The 20,776-nt window shown below is 34.8% G+C and overlaps 1 protein-coding gene and 2 pseudogenes across 2 annotated transcripts in view; 2 read left to right on the plus strand and 1 right to left on the minus strand.

The window, feature by feature from the left end:
* DNAJC1 (DnaJ heat shock protein family (Hsp40) member C1) overlaps positions 1–20,776 on the plus strand; it is a 186,503-nt gene that overhangs the window by 76,897 nt on the left and 88,830 nt on the right. For both annotated transcript variants that reach the window (XM_016124540.2, XM_036228145.1), the window contains one exon: positions 10,334–10,424. In XM_016124540.2, coding sequence (XP_015980026.2) covers positions 10,334–10,424 — 91 coding nt within the window. The remainder of the gene's footprint in view (positions 1–10,333; positions 10,425–20,776) is intronic.
* Positions 7,201–7,319, plus strand: LOC118608862 (annotated as a pseudogene).
* On the minus strand, positions 18,995–19,113 carry LOC118609066 (annotated as a pseudogene).

Below are 20,776 nucleotides of genomic sequence, written 5' to 3' on the forward strand. Positions count from 1 at the left end.
GTATATTTATGAGAATGTGTGACAAGAAAAGTGTTGTAGGACATATTTTCTTATGTGTTTTTGAGTGATTATTTGTTGCCAGCTTTAGAATCTATGCAGTTGGCAAACCAAATTGTAGATGAATTTAAAAGTAGTCAAGAGACAGTATAAATAGAAAATCACAGAAAATGTCAGTCTAAAACAGTTCTTTGTGATTTTAATCTAAGCCATTTGAAACAATTTGGTAAAATTAACACATTTCTTGGTTAGTGGCAGGGTAATTTGCGAAAGTAGAACCATTATATTAAGGTAGCTTAGATGTACAAGTTATTATTTTAAAATATATGCCTGTGGTATCCAAAACAGATTGTTTACCTCTTCATAAATTTGTAGAAAACTTACAAAAATAAGGAATTTTACAAAAAAGAAAAAACATTTTAATCTCTTTCAAATGTCTGCTTTCTTAAACTGTCAGGTCAGTTTGAAGATTAAAGGTTTTACTTACTTGGTGGTACCCGTTGCCTTTCAGTTCTGAGATGCAAGGCAGTTGGTTTTCATATCCTTCGTAAACCTAACTTTTATATTTTGGTCTAATTATTTCTTTCTGATAAATGCATTCCAAGAAGAAAAGATAAGACAGTTTTTCTTTTTTAAAGCAAATACTAGATATTTTAATATCTAGTATTTAATATCTAGTATTCTGCTGTGAGGACCTAAGATCAGTTTTTCTCATGTACACTAACAAAATAATGTAATATAGTAGGCTATGATACAAATTGTAATAGTGAAAGTTTTTAGATTGAGAAACATATATTTTCATAAGTGTCAGTAAAGCAATACTGAATAATTACTTTTAGGATTACATTTTTGTCTGCTTTTATTTTTGGTCTCCTTTGATCTTTGTATTAATCATCCATAAAATTATGTCATGTGAATCCATATGCTTTATCTACAACATTGAAGTTTTTATGTGATACTTCTATGAGATCTTCTTAAGTAAGAAATTTATGAAATTTAGAAACCCTCTTTACCTGAAGCAGTCTGCACTGGCAATTGGTACATGGCCAAACAAGAGCCCTGGTAGAGCCCTAAGTATAAACAATGATACTCATGCCCCAAAACATTGTAAGCATGTGCTTATATTCATTCCTTGCTCTTGTGATATAGGGCCATTGTTTTATTTTTAAATAGGAGTATTCTTTCTTGCATAAACCATACCTATAATCTTTGCTTCTTTAAGGACAAATTTTCATTTGATTTCTTTAAAGAAGAGTTCAATTAGGTGCTTGTGAAACTATGTAGTTGTATAATCCTTAGAGGTTTTTATGATTTTCCCCCAGTCTTTCATAATTGACTTACTTTATATCTAGTTAACAGCATTTCTGGCAACTCTTCTATTGAGCTTTCCAAAGCATCCATTTGGTTTTCATAGAAAGAATTCTCATTTTTTTACTAACTTTTCATCTTTTTTATATAGTATTTAATAGAATTCTATAATTACAATAACAAGTATCTCCAAAACAAACAAGTTTAAGAGCTAACACAACTAGTTCTCCTGGTTGTGTGAATCCCTTAAATGTCACGAAAAGTTTGTTAAAAATGGGCAGCAAGTATTTTGTGTAAGTATATTGCTATGGGATAAGAAAGAGGGTCCAACCTAAAGTTAAGAGATTCAGAGACTTCCAGCAGATGATATTCATACCAGCAGGCGTTGTACCCAGATTTTGACTTTGTCATATCAACAGCTCTTCATCTTCAACTTTTTTCTCCCATTCTTCTTCCTTTATTACATTTCATATACATGTATGGTTATTCAATAGGATTTGAGAAAGTCGCAATTCTGGTTCCATTTATATGCCTAAATTCACTATTTTAGTATCTTAGATCTCAAAGAAAACTCCTTATTGCCTGATTAGTTTACCTAAATTATTTTCTATTCTCCCCCCAACCCCAAAAAAACTTACGTATGAGAATAGTTATATCAACATTTGCTATGTAAAGCTTCTTCTGGTTTTATGTTTAGAAAAACAGTTTATCTGGTTCGACCAAAATTTATTAAACATATCAGAACAAGGTACTGTAAGGGGTGATACAGATGAGTATGCCTTCTGGGACCTTAGGCAGGTAGAGGCTGTAACACATGAGTTAAAATAATTATATAGTGCCACATATGTGGTATCAACAATGACTTCTGTTGTAGTTCAAAGAAGTAAGATGGTTCTGTTTATGATGACTCAGGAAAACTTAAAGAGGAGCCACAGGAATCGAGTCTTGAAAGATGGATAGACCCTTGACAGTGAAGTGCCCCTTTTGTGTACTAGATAGTAGACAAAAATAAAAATCTCATAGATACAGTGATTCCCATATAACCATACTGTGTTAAGGCTGGAAGTTACATGAGGAAAACATTGTACAATTCCTTTTTTTTCTTTTAGAAAAAGATATCACACAACTGATTACTATCATCTGAGACTACATCCTAGGTCTCCAGACTCTGTATATAGCCATTTAAAACTTTATACTCTAATAGATCAATCTGGTATGACATATCTATATAGGACAGCTAGACAAAGTAAAGTTTATTGATAAGACAGCAAAATATTTTTATCAACACATCTGTCAAAGATAAGTACATATCATTGGGAGTGGAAGACTTAGTGTACATAGTAGAAGCAGCTCTGTGATCTGGCTGTGTGGAGGTAAAAGTATATCTTTAGTAGTTCCCCTGCTTCTTAATACCTCCGGCACTGGGTTTCGTCTCTTTTCTTTGCTCTGAAAAAGATTAGAAGAATTATAAGAATTGGTAGATTAGAAGAAAGGCCAAAAAACTAAAAACTATTACACTTGATACATGTAAAAATACTTGATAATGTTAAATTAATATTAAACTTTTCCCAGATTGGAAAAACATCCCAGGGAAAAGATATGTAAATGATACTACATTTAACAAAATATATGCCCCATATCATTCATGTACCCAAATATGCAGAAAAGTAGGAAGTCAAATGAGAAACCAAAGGAAAAAAATGTAGAGAGTGTTTGTAAATTGATGAATAAATGGAAAGTTAGTATGTGCATAGATTGATGAGAGAACTTTAGAGAGGAGAAAAATGCATGACTATATGCAGAGAAGCCGGGGAAAGTGGAAAAGGTGTGTTCCGATAGCTAAGAAAGCAAGCGGAACGATCAACAGAAGACACGAAGCGTGAGTTAGACTGTAGTAAGGAACTTGGGTTGTATCGAGAGAGGTATTGTATGCTTCGAAGCTAGAATTTTTAACATTAAAAGTATAGCCCTAGTGACACTTTCATATCTTACCCGTCTCTGTTCTCATGGTCGTTTTGAAGGGAATTCACATTCTCTTGGAATCTGACTATATCAGCCTTTCGTGTCGGCTGTATTCAGCCCAGAAACCCAAGAAATTTTTCTAACTTCCAGAGTGCCCTTCATGGGTATTTTTTAATTGATCATGTATGTTCTGAAACATATTCTATTCATAGCCATGAAAGTAGCAAATAGTTGCTGAAATATTACCAGGGCTATGTGCATATTTTCAGATTAACTCTTGTAATTGAGTTTACTTTCGTCGCCACCTGTTTGAGTTGGAGCCTCAGATATTTGGGCCCCTGATGATTTAGATTGTTAATACTACCACTTTCTCACACAAAATCAGTTAAGTGCCAATATACGGGATTACCAGTATAAATCATAGTTGGTTCATAGTTCTCAATATTGAGTTTTCAGAATTTATTTGCTTGATAGTTTGTTTTTTGGGAATTCACCATTTAAGTTCCTCTCTACCTGCTCTATTGCATTCTTCAGTAACGTCATTTATAAAATATAAAACTCTATTAGGTGCACATTGCCTAAAGTTGTCTTTCCTACTGTTAAGTCCCAGTCTCGTCTTTTCTCACTTCCAAGCTGACCTTTCATGAACACAGTTAAACTAAAAATTATTGTAGGGAATTTCCAACATGCATAGCCCCACCCCCATCAGGATTTATAGGTTGCCTGGGAACAGTGTCTGAGAGAATAGAGGAATCTTTCTCTGTAGTGCTGTGGCTTTTACCTTGAAAAAATAAAAATAAAAACTTGCCCAAGAGAGTAAAGGGAATACTATACTTTAAGATCTCCTCCCTCCCCAGAAGCTCCTGCCGTGGAAACTGCAGCTGTGGACAGGACCGGAGGTCACCCTCTGAACAGTCAGGGCCTTTCTGGCCCCTTTGCTTCTGCTTGCTGGGTCTGGGTCAGGAACCAAATAAACAAAACACTGACAGCTAATTAGCAGGGGCAAGGCTTCTAAAAGGCTCAGAGGTATTTGTAGCAAGCTGAGTTGCCTGCCCTTCCACTCAGAGTTAAACACATTTTGCAAGGGATGAGGAAGCTTATTTTAGTACTCTAATAACTTTTTTAAAAAAATAATGCTGACGAACACATTTTATGTAGGAAGTATGTGCACAAATGAAAAAGGATGGAAAAGCCCATCTGAATTTTTATAAGGCTGAAACTCTACTGCCGCAGAAGGACAAAGTCCTGCAGGAAAATTGGAAAGACCTCACAACGTAAGACCAAGGTGCCTTTCCTTCTGCCCTCTGAAAGGAGGCTGCAAGATGCAGTTACTCCAAGGTCCGAAGGCAGAACATAAGGTAGAGTTTTGTAGGTTACTGCTAGGTATAGAAAAGGTTAAAAAAAAAAATTAGTTGAGGTAGGTTGTTACAGATATATAGTCTCATCGATTCCACATTTTATAGATGCAAAGTACTTAAGACTCAGATGGGTGAGGCACAACTTGACACAACTAGTTAATGGTAGAAATGAAATTTAAAGCAGATGAAAATAAGTGTTAAGATATAAGAAATATAAAAGCAGAGAAAGAATACATTTTTCCAACAGTGGGATAAGTAGCTGGATAACTAGCTTTACAGTGAGTGAATAGTCTGTCTGATCTTTACCTCCCTACCTACAGAGTATTCAGGCTGATTTTAATTATTATACTAGTCGTAGAAGGATTCTTGCACTGAATCAGAGCTGTACAGATGACTAATAAAGTCTCTTCACCCAAATGAACAGAGTCGGTTATAGGCTTTGCATCTCATTGAACACTACTGATTCAGGGAGAGGAAGGCATAGCTTCTGGTTTTCTGTCTTATTTTTATTACTTCTTGTGAATTCGGTGTTATTACAGTTATGTGCAAAATTTGGACTCTTATTTAAAGTATACAATTGTAAAGTTTTCCTGTATTCATTATAATTTTATTACATATTATATGTAATTCTTAGATTATAGTATAAGTAAGTGTGAGAACAAAATGTGATAAGAGAGCAAATGACTTTGTGGGCAGATTTTCAGAAACGTACTTGATGATATTTTCAGAAATGTACTTGATGATAGGTTATATTTCAGCTTCAAACAGATTCATGCTGTCAGTCAAAAAAAAAAAAAAAAGGGGGAGGCGGGGATCCTCCAACTTTTTTGCAGCCGCCTCTCCTCAGACCTCCCGTGTTCCTCATTCCCATTAGGTCAGACGTTAGCATTTCCCTGCTCATACCACTCCAATCAACTCTCTTCTTCTTAAGCTTCCCATGAGTTGTTTAATATTTTCAAGTTTGTATGGAGAAGTAAAAACAAATCAGAACATGACAGATAATGCCAGCTCAGCATGTCGTTTTATCACTTAAATGAACTGTATCAACATTGTTAAAAGAAAAGTGTATGATATGGATGTCCTCCACCTCACAGCTCACTAACCTTGACAATATGACATCTTCAAGGCTTAAATTGTCATCATCGTTATGAAGCCTCTCCTGATCGAGCCAACTGACAACTTCCCACTTCGTAGTTTCTGTGCTAACTTCATAGCACTTACTGTTTGTATTATAATCAAGAGAGACTGATAGACTGTGGCAAGGTACAGATCATCCTGAAATTCCAGTGGCTTATTTTGTAGTTTATGCCACTTAATCTACCACTGGTCGGTAGGAAGTGGGCATTCTGTTCTAACTTGCCATTCAGGGACTCAGAACAGCAACGTGTTCATCATCTTCTAGCTGTACCCGTCTGAAACATGTGGCCTCCTTGCTCCCTGTGGCAAGAGTAGAGAGCTGGAGGATTGCACAGCTTTTCGATGCTTTGATTTGAAGTGACACATATTTCCATCCGCAGCCCATCCAGAACTAGTCCCATGACCCCACCTAATCTCAAGAGGACAAGAAAAGTGGGGAAACAGATAGACTGTTGGGTGAGCACCACTCTCTCTTCCAATAATTCATTCAGCAAATAAGTATTGAGTGCTTAGTATGTGCCAGGTACTCTTCTAGGCACTGGAAATATATATATTTTTTTTAATTTTTAAAGGCAAAAATCCCTATTCTCACGCAGTTTTTATTCCATATTTTGATTAATATTAAGTTATTTTTACATACGCTTTAAGAATAACTGCTTGTCTTAACATATCTCCATATATCATAACAAAACTACAACACATGTAATAATGGTTCAATAAATAAGTAAAAATAAATATAATGGTTTAATGTTTTCTTGAGCAAATGCCCATGCTCTACAATTACAGAGAACACTCATAACATAAATTCTTTAAGTTAGGCATAGTTCTCTAATGTAAAATCAATCCACTGCTTGTCTGTGCAGACACGCTTTGAGCCCTTTAAGAAATGTGTCGAGAGTTTCTAGAAAAAAAACTTTTGCTCATTTCCATCCATAAGGGTTGGAACTCTTTCCTGTTTGGAACAATGTAAACTCCATAGGTTTAGTAGAGTACTGTGGAGCTAAACCTAGGCAGTCCAGAACCCCGACTGATGAAAGTGAGCATTCCCTCATTAGTTCAGTATTTATTAAGCTTCTATTATGTGCCAGGCAGTGTCTGCAAAGATGGATGAGAAGAAATCCATAATTTCCTCTGTGGGTAAACTGGGGCCTTTTCTGGACTCAAAATGGTACTTTGTGTTTGTTTTCTCTACCTAATATTGTGTTCATGTGGATTAACCCCTCATGAAGAATGGGAGGGGAAAATATTGAAAACAACTTGTCTTGTTCAGCCTCTTTTGATTATATAAATCACCCCTAGAAGATACCTTAAAGAATAGCCACCTGGTCTGGTCTCCTCTTGAACATTACATCCAAAGTCAGTCTATTTCATTTTCAGGTAATTTTAATTATTGTAAAGCTTTTCTTTATATTTATCTGAAATCAGAACTTCCATCTCCATCTACAGCCATGCTACCCTGAACAAGCCTGATCCCGTCTGATCTCGGAAGCTAAGCAGGTTTTGGCCTGGTTAGTACTTGGATGGGAGACCACCTAGGAAGACCAGGTGCTATAGGCATAAAAAATAAAAAATAAAACATAAGAGATTATAAGATGACAAGGTCCTTGCAATCTGTGAGGTCAACCAAGAATTGCCTTGCTAAAAAATAAAAAAATAATAAAATAATAAAACTTCATCTCTCTAACCATATATAGTAATTTACATTGCTCTTTCTTATAACAACCCTAAAGACATTCTGTAATAATTACCAGGCTATCCCTAATCTCTTCAGTCCCATTTTCTTTTAAATATAGTTTCAAGCTGCTCACCATTTGATCACTTTCCTTTTAAAATCTTCCACTTTATCAGCGAATCTTGATGCGTGGTACACCAAACTGTACACAAGGACTCTTGGAACGATGTAGAGTTTGTCGAGTAATGTAGAATTATTTGAGATCGTAGGTTTATCAAAGAAGCAATGCTTTGTGGAATGGGCATATTGTAATTTGGAAGTACAAATAAGATATGAAGGAAAAAGCATGAGGAACATGTAAATAAATACTTAGAAATGGAGCAAAAGGAAGAAAGACTAGAATTTATTAAAACTCTTGGAATTAGATGGAGTAGGTTAAGGTGATTGGGTACATTACAATCCTCAGATAAGTGTGGTTTTGGATCTAATGGATATTTCAAGAAAAAATTCTGTGCTGTAGCAGGAAGAAGAAACATTAGCAGAGAAATGTTCAAATTTGGTAGGACTACTAGGAAGAGATTGCTACTACATAGCAAAAAGTTTTTGCACCGAGGTGAAGAGGGTGCAGGTAAAGAGAAGTCATGTAAGCAAGAAGGTACAGGATTCTGCAGGATGAGTTTTGATGAAGTATGAAGTAAAAAAAACCCTCACCTTTACTTTGTGGTGGCGAATAAGATTTTTGGCAAAATGGTGAAGTAATGATAACAGTAGGTAACACATATAAGTCCTAACTGCGTGCAAGGCGTTATTCTAAGTTTTTTCCCATATGTTAACGCATATAATCTTCACAACAGCTCTAAGAATTATGTGCTTTTATTCCCATTTTTATGGATGAGAGAATTCACCCATAGAAAAGTTAAGTAATTTGATGAATTGCTTCATAGCTACAAAGATGGCAATGCTGAGATCTTAATCAAAGTAGCCTGGCTTCTGCATCTGCCCTCTTCCTCACTATAATGCATCTCCCTGTAGCATACTATATGTGTTTGATTTCCACTTACTTCTTTCACACCTTATAACTTATCTGTGGCCTTCTTTTCTTGCATGGTGTCACCTTTCCTCATTCCTTAAAGGACCGAATTCCTTCTGATCTTTTCTTTTCCCTACTATTAAAAACGACTCACAGGAAAGAAGCCAATATGCTCATTCATTCATTCATTCATTCATATCAAGGAATAAATGACTGATATGGTTTAATATAAAATACAGGGTTGCATTTTTTTTTTTTAGAGGTACAGGGAATGCTAAGGGGCTATAAAACTTTAACCCAAAACTCCATTGAAATTTAAAGTCTGTATGGGCATGGGAAGATGAGTAAGCCGGGTACATGACCTTCTGGGCCCTTTGAATTAGACCATTGTTTAGCTGGCCCTGGACTCATGAGAATTTTTCTGGTAGAACACAAAAGTGGGAATGGAAGAATTAGAGCTGTATCTTTATTATAACGATCGATTATTTTAGGAATACTCTATTGATATAACCCTAAGAGACATAGATCCCAGGAGAAAGCTTTAACTTGGATAGTTATGGATGAAAAGAGAGAATCCCATTTTAGGGTTTAAATGTTCTGGCTCTAGGAATCTCACAGTCTGGGAATGTTACGCTAGGGTTATCCTTGATACCTCTCTTTCAGTTATTCCACATCAGTCAAAGCCCTTTCATTTCCTTCTTGACAAGGCTTCTCATATATTTCAATCTAGTTCAGTTAGTTCAGTGAACACTTACAGAGCTCCCGCTGCATGCCAGATACTGTGCTCTGGGCAGACAAGCACCCTTACCTCCAATTTCTTACTTTCTAGGTGTGAATATAGTGTGATGCAAGCAATCATGGAAGTGTGTTTAAATACAGAAGCAAAAAAAATAAAAATAATAAATATATACATACATACAGAAACAGTATACAGGAAAGAATTACTGTGTTGGGGAAGGTTAGAAAGACTTACAAAGGAGATGATGCTTGAATAGAGTTTTTAAAGATAAGTAGGAGTTCTTCAGAATAATGACAAGGGAGCAAAATATTCTAGCTAGAGGGCAGAGCATCTCCAAAGACATGGAAGCGTAGCACAGTGCGGCTTGGCAGCTACAAGCAGTGTTGCTATAGCATAGATGAAGTTTGAGTCGAAGGGCGGTGAAAATGATCTGGTTTTGCTTTTTTCATTGTCAGGATTTTCATACGCCTAGAGCATCACCTTATTTGTTTCTGTGTCTGTGATTCTCGAAGGCCCAGTCAGCTCTCAGTGCTCTGCTGAAGTCTTACCCAGGTGACACTCACAGAGACGTGAGCCACTACCTCTTGACACCTGAGTGTCTGTATACAGTGTGTGTCCTCAGTCGTCCTCGTGTGGGGAAGGAGGAATGACAACTTTCACTTGTATCTACAAGGTCATATAGGTTTTGTAATCAGATTTGCAGATAATAATTTGGAAAAATTTTTGGAGGAAAAAGACTAATATGAAAGCAGCGTTTGTACAGTAATAAAATTTACTATACCAAATAATTCAGTTCAGTTAAACAAATGTGTTTTTCTGCTTTCTGTCCATGCAATAGCACAATATTGAGAAAATATACAATGAAGGAAAACAGGAAGAGGACATCCCCCTTCCTTATCTGAGAGAAAAGACTGTACTTAAATTCATGCTCAGGCAGTGTCTGGCTTTAATCGGCTCTCTAAGAGAGAAAAATAATAGAGAACAGTTCCCTCTGTTCATAAAATTAAAAACATAAACACAAAGGAAGACTACTTGTTAAAGAATATACTACTTTAAAATGAAGTTATGTGGAAGATACCATCAAAGCAAATTGACTTTCATGTTAATTTATTTATAACTTCTTTTTTAAGGATGCTGGGCAGTTTTATGCTAAATATAAAGAAACAAGATTGAAGGAAAAGGAAGATGCATTGACTAGAGCTGAACTTGAACCACTTCAGAGTGAGTTTTAAACATTGTCTTACTGTGTTAACAAGATCATATAACACTGATTATTTAAATCCGGATTTTCCCTTAAATTCAGTAGTAATTAAATTTTCCATGCTTTTTTTTTTTTTTTGCCACTCTCTAGAGTTACTTGTACTTAATATATCATATGTGAAAAATACTATATTAGTAATTACCGAGCCATCCACAGTTTAATACCAGAAGGAGAGATGAAATCCCCATGGGGGTATATAGTTCCTCAAGTCCAGGAGGCATCCAGAATCTAGAAAGTCCTAAAATACTCCAGGGCCATTACTGTCATTGGCATTGAGTGCTGAGTCTGTCTACTGATCCGCCAACTCACAGTATTACAGTAATAAGTGGGAAACCTGAAAACATCAGTGGTTTTTGTTTTGGAAGTCTTTGTTTCATTTGTATTATTGTTATATGATACAAAAGGCTTTGACTAAATTATCAGTATGTTGAAGTCTTCCATTGAAAACTAAAGACTCTTCTTGCTGATTTTAGGAAAAGTTGAACATACTGTTAAAGAAGGCATTTTCCCAGCCCTGGTCTTTTTGTCTAATTTTTCATCTCTCCATCTTTCCCACACATATATACTCTGTCCCTTTACATTGCTTTATTTTTCTTCAGAGCATTTAACACTCCTTAATTTTTATTCATTTTGTTTTACCATCTGGTTTCCCCAAACGAATGTAGGCTACATGAGGGTAGGGGATACTTTTTCTGTCCAAGCACCTCAGAGAGGCCCCGGCATATGGTAGGTGCTCTGTAAATACTCATTGCCTGCATTCGAGGAGGTGAAATCTCTATTCTTTTAAAAAGTCCAGTTTGCATATTTTCGATTCACATTTCTTTCCCCTCCGTTGACCTTGATTCCTAGAGAAGTGCATGATATGCGTGGTGCCATTCTGGGCACAGAAGACAGTAAAAAGATAATTAATACCCAGTACATCATACTTGTAAATGGACACACATGCACAGCAAGCATAGATTTGCAAAAACAACTTGTGTGCTTTTGAGAGTATGCAGTAGATCTATGTTGTATCTGATGGCAGTAATTTAGCCAAATCAAACTGGCAAAGAGCAGCTGTTTCTAGGAGCATATAAATTAATTCAGAAGTTTCAACAACTACAAATACAAAATAATAGTCAAATCAACTATATAATTGTTTAAAGCAGACTTCTGTTAAGAGGGAAACATTTAGGATGACTGAGGATTACATATTAAAATTGACTGATGTGTATGTTGGTGAGTAAGGATGGACAAGCGATTAGTATTGTTATATTAAACCTAAAATTAAAAAAGAAGCTGATGTTATAGCATTTGTTGAACTCATTTAAATTAAATTGAAAAAAATCAATGAATAAATCTCTAAATGTAATTTTTACATAATTATTATTTTTAAGTTAAATCATTACATAAAAATTTTCTAAACCTTTTAAGACTAGTCAAGGGAAAATATCTTATTTACTACCAGAGAAAAATATCAAACTAGCCCAAAATTTACCTCTAGAGGCAGTGTGAATACACAAATTTCATTGCTTTCATAGATGTGTCTTTTTTAAAAGTATAATTAGCATGTAAAATTAGTTTCAAGTGTGCAACATAACAATTGAATATGTGCATATATTGTGAAATGATCACAATAAGTCTAGATAACATCTATCATGTTCTAACACATAGTTACAATTGCTTTTTCCTGTGATGAGAACTTTTAAGATTCTCTTAGCCACTTTCAAATATACAATACGGTATAATTAACTCTAGTCAGCATGCTATAGAGTACATTCTCAGGACCTATTTATTTTATAACACGCAGCTTATTTTTATGAAATTTTTGTAACCACTTCTAGGCTGTAATTTTGGCATATATGAATTCTCTAATAACAGTGGATTAAGTACGCACACTACATCTTCAGGGGTTAAACATAAAGTATCATAATACAAAAGTTTCCTTTTGAAATGTGTGATTGTTTTTCCAAAATTGTTCAAATAATTTTATTTTGCCTGAGAGCTTGATAGCAGTTCTTAAGCAGATTTAACAATTCTCTATTTTTGTTATTGTTTGTTTTAAAAGATTGTATGAAGAAACACAAATTTTAAAAATCTGAACACTACCTGCCAGTAAAATGTATATTAGTTTTCTAAAGAGTTTGAAAATTTATCATTTGCTTATCATTTCTTGAAACTCAAAATGGAAAAACGAAATACAGAAAGCATATTAAAAACAACGTTCATACTAGGCTCTGAGTAATAAGACTTCTATCAGTCATGTTTTGATATCAGTGGAGTATTTAGAAAAAGTGACGGTACCACATTAAGAATGTTAAAGTACAGTCACATTACTGTTAATAATGTCAGAAACTGTTGTGTATTTTTTAATGTAGTCTCTGATGGTTACATGCAAACAATCTTTTAATTAATTTTGTTAACTTCATTACAGTGTTCTGCATTGTATACTTTAGAATTAATACATAGTCCCCAAATCCCCCAGTGTGCATTTCATTTGCCCCTATCCTTCTTAATTTTAAAGACCGTCATTGGAATACTAAGTTCATAATAACATTTCCATCTGCTTAATTGAGTAAATGCATCTCGTGCAGATTAGCAGTAGCTATTTTATGCTGCCTGTTTTTCATGACCTAATTGCTAATCTGCCCTCAAGTCTGTCTGCCTGACTGCGGGGGCTGTGCGGTGTCTGTCCTCTGAGGGCTGCACTGAGTAGGGTGTGGAGATCTGATTTAAATGGCATTTTAGAGGGGAGATATGAAAAAGGTAATTTTTTAAAATATTCTTTTGGGAAGTCTTTATTCAAAAAAAAATGTGACACCTATTTGGAAAAATTTGGGGCATTTATTTCTTTATTATAAACTTTTAATCAATTTTTTGTTTTAGGTTTAAACAAATTGAATATTTATAAATATTAGACTTTTCCAGTATTAACACTTTTATACATTTTCTAAGTATGAGTTTATTCTAAGACAAAAACTGTGAATTTCAAGTATTATCATGAAACACTCTATATCATGAATTTGGGGAAAAGAAGTCCATTTGAGTTATTTTATAAAAAAAACTGGTAATCAAAGTTAAAATTTGAATAGACAAAGGGAGGAAGAGAATGGTAGAGGTGAAACAATATTTCCCTTATCTTTGTCTCTGTACCTTACGTGATTTAAAACAAAAACAAAACCAGATAATCGAAACCCCACTGTCAAGCACTTCTTTTTTTTTTTTTATCTGCAGAAATAATAGTTTTATATTAATTGTTTTTCATTTTGTTTTGTGGTCTCCATTGCACACCCCAGTGATGGACCTAGTAGGGGTGCTGACGGGGGGAAGGCGAGGGACCGAATATGCCTCTTAAGGGTGTCAGGATGGGAAAACGTCACCCTCCCTAAGGTACTGGAAGACCGATTTTCTAGAACACTCAGATTCACGAGGAAAGGAGATGCTAGTGCTGATTTGTAAGTGGACTCAAGGGCTGGTCGCGGGGAGGACAAAGGAGACAGGGCAGAGGTAGCCTCAGTTTAGGTGAGAACATTTTTCCTGTGGTAGCATAGGGCACTCGTGGATGGGAGAGAGCTGTCCACGGTAACTTAGAACCAGTTGCTAGCTCCAGGACATTTGGAAACATGACTAAATGGAACTCTGTACCCTATGAGCCATATTTGTAAAGAAAACTGGTAGGAGCCCTAGTCTCAAGAGTTTATTTGCAGGCAAAGAACATCTTTGAAATAGTGTGATATCCTAGATACCTTGCTCTAATAACAGTGGAATGTAAATTTTTAAAATCATACAGCTCAAGTATAAATGTACAGTTCCCTCAGTATTTCAAATCATGATGCTGTGTGTGCTTAAATATAATGCAGTCTTTAGTTTTCCTACTAAAATGATTAAAAAAAGTTTTTATCCAATTGAATATATAAACATGACTATAGATTAAGTAGTGAAATTTCAACTAAAATTTTACTTAACAATTTGGAGATGAGTACCTATTTAATATTCTACTTAATGTAAAATAACACGTTTATAAGCTCTATTCAGCTAAGTATTTTTGTTTGTCTTATTTATAGCTATACCCTCTGACCCTAGAACAGTGCCAGGCATGCGATAGGTCTCAGTAAATATTTGTTGAATGAATTAATTCATGAATACTGTATTGCTCTTTTCTGCTTTATACTTCTTAAACTATTAAAACTCTTCAGCAGCATTTTTGACAAGAAGATCTTTGTCATCAGTAAAACTGCTCTTTGAGTGATCAACACAGTTTATTTAACAGAGTATATCATCTTATTTCCATATATGATGAGACACAGTCCCTTTGAATCTATGTACGATACCATCATTGGAACTTTATCCCAAGTCACAAGTCCCTGTTCATGGAATTTTTTCATTTTTTCATTTTTTCATTATTGCTACATTAAAACCACTGTATTGCTTTTTTCCCCGGTATTTTTTATTGTAGTAAAATACACATAACATGTAATTTACCACCTTAAATTTGTAAGTGTAGAGTTCAGTGGTACTAATTAGATATATCCGTCATGTTGTGCAGCAATCAGCCCCGTCCATCTCCCATGGCTCTTTTCATCTTGCCAAACTGAAACCGTACACATTAAACAGTAACTCCCCATTCTCGCCTCCACCCAGCCCCTGGTAACCGCGTTCTACTTCCCGTCTCTGTGATTTTGACTGTGCATCTCATATAAGTCTAATCACACAGCATTTCTCTTTTCATGACTGTCTTGTTTCACTTAACATAATCTCAGAGTTCATCCATGTCTTGACATGTGTCAGAATTTCCTTTTTTAAGGCTAACATTTCATTGTATGTATATACCACATTTTGTTTATCCGTTCATCTTTCAATGGGCCCTTAGGTTGCTTCCACTTCATAGATATTGTGAATAATTCTGCTATGTACATGGGTGTACAAATACCTCTTTGAGTCCCTGGATTCATTTCTTTTGGGTGCATACCCAGAAGTGGAATTGCTGGATCATATGATAATTCTCTCTTTAATTTTTTGAGGAACTGCCATACTATTTTCTATAACACTCCCATTAACAGTGTTCAGTTTCTCCACATCCTTGTCAACACTTGTTGAATTATTGCTTTTTTTTTTTTTAACTTTTTACTTTGAAATAATTATAGATTCATTAGGAAGTTATAAAGGTAGTACAGAGAGGTCCTCTTTGCCTTCTTCCCAGACTCCCCTTTGGTTATATCTTATATAACCATAGTGTAATATCAAAAGCAGGAAATGGATATTGATACGAAGTGTGTGTATAGTTCTGTTATTTTATTTTATGTATGTTCACGTAACCACCTCCCCAACTGACCACTACCTCATCTCCTCCCATCCTCCGCTTTATCCCTAATATCTGACAACTACTAATCTATTTTTCATCTCTCTCTGTCATTTTGACTACACAATTTAGAGGATGTGGTTTGAGAACCATACAGTATGTCACCTTTTGAAATTGGCTTTTTTTACTCATCAGAATGCCCTTGAGATCCATCCAGGAATCAGTAGTTCATTCCTCTTTTTAATGAATAATATTCTTTGGTAAGAATGTATCACCTTTAACCATTCACCTATTTAGGACATTTTGGTTGTGTACAGTTTTTGACCGTTACAAATAAGGCTGCTGTGAACAGTCATATATAAGTTTTTATGTGAACCTAGTTTTCATTTGCTTGGACTAAATGCTCAGAAGTGCAATTGCTGGTCATATAATTTATCTTTAGAGTTTTAAGAAACTGCAAAATTATTTTCCAGAGTTTCTGTACCATTTTATATTTTTACTATCAGTGTGTGAGAGATTTAATTTTTCTGCATCCTCACCATGATTTGGCATTCTATTTTTCATTGTAGCTGTTCTGATAGGTATGTAGAGATATTTCATCATGGTGTTACTTTGCACTTCCCTAATGATGTTTAAACATCTTTTCATGTGCTTATTTGCCGTATGTATATCCTCTTCAGTAAAATATTTCTTCATGTCTTTGGCCTGTATTCTAATTGGATTTTGTTTTACTGCTGAGTTTTACAAGTTCTTTATATGTGTGTTCTAGATATGATTCCTTTTTCAGATATGTGGTTTAAAAATATTTTCTCCCAATGTGTAGCTTATCTTTTCATTATCTTAGTAGAGTCTTTCACAAAGTAAAAGTTTTAAATTATGATGAAGTCCAGTTTGTCGTTGTTTTTCATGCATGTGCTTTTGATGTTACATCAAAGAACGCTTCACCAGGCCCTAGGTTCTAAAGATTTTCTCATGTCTTCTAAAAATTTTTAGTTTACATTTTATGTTTAAATCTGTGACCCATTTTGAGTTAATTTTTTCTATGAGGTATTTAGGTTAAAGTTTAATTTTTTACTTATAGATATCCAGTTTTTCTAGCACTTTTTTAAAAAAAGAACATTCTTCCTCCATCGAATTGCTTTTACACTTTTGTCAAAAATCAGTTGATACTTATGTAGAAGCTATTTTTAGGTTCGGTGTTCTATGCTATTGGTCTGCATTTCTGTTACTGTGCCAATATGAGTCTTGATTATTGCTTCCATACAATATGTCTTAAAATCAGATAGAGTGATATAAACTGTAGAATTCATATTAACTCTCTAAACATTTAGTATAATTTGTTAGTGAAACCATCTAAGCCTGGATGTTTCTTTTTAGGGAGTCTTGAAATCACAAATTAAATTATCTTTGTAGTTACAAGGAGTTCACATATCTATTTCATGAATGAGTTGGGGTAGTTTGTATATTTTGAGCAATTGGTGACTTTCATCTAAATTGTCAAATTGGTGTGTGTGGCATTATTCCTAATGCTCAGTTATTATCCTTTTGATACCTGCATGTCCCATCGTGATTTCAGTGCTAATGTTGGCAACTTTTGTTTTCTCACATTTTTTTGTCAGATGTTTGTCCATTTTATTGCTCTTTTCAAAGAACCAGTTTCTTGTTTTATTGATTTTTCTCTATTGCTTTTGTTTTCAATTTCATTAATTTCTGCTCTTTATTATTTTCTTCTGCTTGTTTTGGGCTTCTTTTGATCCTTTTTGTTGGTTTGTTTCTTGATGTGGAAGCTTAGATTACTGACTTGAAGCTTTTCATCTTTGCTGATATAAGTTTTTTAGTGCTATAAATTTCACTCAGCACTGTTTAGATGTGTCCCACATGTTTTGACATACATTTTTTCCCTTGAGATTTCCCTTTAATACATGGATTATTTAGAAGTCTGTTGTTTAGTTTTCAATGTTTGGAGATTTTCCTGTTATCTTTCTGTTACCGATTTTATAGTTTGATTCCATTGTCATTGGAATCAAAGCCCATGATTTCAGTTTATTTGAATTTGTTGAGGTGTGTTTTTTGATGCAAGATATGGTTTAACTTTTAGTATACGTTTCATGAGAATTTGAAAAGAATGTGTTTTCTGTTGTTAAATGGAGTAGTCTATAAATATAAATTAGATCTAATTGGTTGATGGTATTGTTGAGTTAATTCTGTATTCTTGCTGATATTCTATTTAGGTATCTTATCAATTGTTGAGAGAGAAATGTTGAACTCTTGATAGTAATCGTGAATTTGTCTGTTTTTCCTTTTAGTTCCAGCACGTTTGCGTCTCTGTTTGGTCATACATACACATTTAGGTTGTTATGTCTTCTTGGCTAATTGACTTTTTTTTTTTATTTACTATTCCTGTCTTTCCCCAGTAATTTTCTTTGCTTTGAAGTCTTCTGGTTTTAACATAGCAACTCCTGCTTTCTTTTGATTAATGTTTATATAATATATCTTTCTCAATCATTTTACTTTCAAACACCCATTTTGTTATATTTGAAATTAGTTTTTATAGGTAGCATATATGCAGTTTACAACTTTTCATCCTCTGTATCAACCTCGGTTTTAGATGGTATATTAAGATCATTTGTATTTAATGTACTTATTGAAATGTGAGAGCTTAACTCTGCTGTTTTATTTTTTCTTTTCTATTTTCTCTCTTTCATTCCTGTTTTCTTTCTCCTGCTTTCCTTTACTTGAATATATTTTAGAATTCCACTTGGATTTATCTATAATTTTTTTTTTTTTTTAGTGTATCACTTCGTATAGCTTTTTTAGTGGGTACTCTAGGTATTATGTTACATATACATAACTTATACACTCTACTGGTATCAACAGTTTAGCATTTCAAGTGATGTGATTTCAGGTGATTACCTCCTTTTGCATTCATTTACCTTCCCACTTATAATTGCCTTAAATGTTTTTTTTTACATACATTGAATGTTATAATTTTGATTCACCTGTCAAACATAACTTAAAAAACTCAGGAGGAGGAAAATCTATTGTGTTTACCCATATGTGTACTCTTTCTCTTGTTCTTTCTTCCTGTTAAGATTTTTTTTCTCTTTCTGTTTGGAGAACTTTCTTTAGTCTTTATTATCAGATAGGGTCTGCTGGTAACAAACTTTAGTTTTCCTTATCTGAAGATGTCTTGGTTTTCCTTTTATTCTCATGGAATATTTTCACTGGGTATGGAATGTTTTTTTGTTTAAATGCCTACAGCACCTGGTCTTCCTAAGTGGTCTCCCATCCAAGTACCAACCAGGCCTGGCCCTGCTTAGCTTCCGAGATCAGACGGGATCGGGCTCGTTCAGGGTGGCGTGGCCGTAGACTGGGTTATGGAAGTTTGAGTAGACAGCTCTTGTCTTTCAGCACTTGAAAATGTTGTGCCACTTCCTTCTTGCGTACACGTTTTTCGATGCAAAATCTATTGTCATTCGAACTGTCTTTCCCCTACAGGTAAGGTCTCCTCATTCTGTTGCTACTTTTAAGATATCTTTTTCCTTATTTTTGAGGTTTGACTCTGATGTTCTGGTCATGGATTTCTTTGGATTCATCTTGAGATTGACTAAGCTTCTTGAACCTGCGGGTTTATGTCTTTTGCCTGCTGTGGCAAGTTTTCAGGCATTATGTCTTTGAATACTCTTTCAGCCCTGCCCACTTTTTCTCTTCAAGGAACTTCATGACATGAATGTTAGACCTTTTGGTATAGTCTCAAAAGTCCCTGAGGCTCTGATTATCTCTTTTTTTAATTTTTTTAATTTTAATCTATTTTCTCTTTTATCAGATTGGGCAATTTCTATTATTCTGTCTTCAAGTTTACTGGTTCTGTTCTCTCTGCTCCATTTTTCTGTTGAGTGGCCACCCATTAAGATTTTAATTTCAGTCTTTTTTAGTCCCGTTACTTCCATTTGGTTCTTCTGTACATCTTCTGTATTTACACTGTTGGCTATTTCTTCATTTGTTTTAAGAATGTTTATTATTGCTCGTCAAACCATTTTTATATGGCTCCTTTAAAATTCTAGTCAGATCATTGGGATCTTTCTTCTTGTCATTGGCATCTATTGATTATCTTTTCATTCAAATAGAGATATTCTTGGTTCTTGCTATGACAGGCTTTTTTTAAAATTAAGTTTATTAGGGTGATATTCATTAATACAATTATATAATTTTCAGGCGTACATTATAATTTCACCTCTGTATATTCTATTGTGTGATTACCACCCAAAGTCCAGTTTCCTTCAGCTACCATATATTTAATCCCCTTTACCCACTTCACCCCCACCGTACCCCCTTATATTTGACCCCCTTTACCTTGTCTACCACCCCACTCCCTGCCATCCCCTATCCGTAGTCCATGTTTATGAATCTCTGTTTGTTTGTCCTGTTCATTTGCTGCTTTTAGGTTTATATCCCACATATAAGTGATATCATGTGATTTTCAACTTTTTCTGTCCGGCTTATTTCGCTTAGATGATTATCTCTAGGTCCATCCATGCTGTCGCAAATGGCAGCATTTCATCTCTTCTTATGGCTGAGTAATATTCCACTGTATATATGTACCACAACTTCTTTACCCAGTCATCTATCGTAGGACACTTGGGTTGCTTCTATGTCCTGGCCACTGTGAATAATGCTGCTATGAACATTGGTGTGCAAATACCTTTATGGATATGAGTTTTCAAGTCTTTGGGGTAAATACCCAGTAGAGGGATTGCCGGACCAATTCTTAGTTTTTGAGGGACCTCCATACTGTTTTCCATAGTGGCTGTACCAATTTGCAGTCCCAGCAGAAGTGTATAAGGGTTTCTTTTTCTCCGCATCCTCTCCAGCATTTGTTATTACTTGTCCTGTGGATTATAGCCATTCTAACAGGTGTGAGATGGTATCTCATTGTGGTTTTGATTTGCATTTCCATAATAGCTAGTGATGTTGGGCATCTTTTCATATATTTGTTGGCCATTTGTATTTCTTCTTGAGAGAAGTGTCTGTTCA

The sequence above is a fragment of the Rousettus aegyptiacus genome, unplaced genomic scaffold (genome assembly GCF_014176215.1).
Source record: "Rousettus aegyptiacus isolate mRouAeg1 unplaced genomic scaffold, mRouAeg1.p scaffold_m13_p_10, whole genome shotgun sequence".
Classification (NCBI taxonomy): domain Eukaryota; kingdom Metazoa; phylum Chordata; class Mammalia; order Chiroptera; family Pteropodidae; genus Rousettus; species Rousettus aegyptiacus.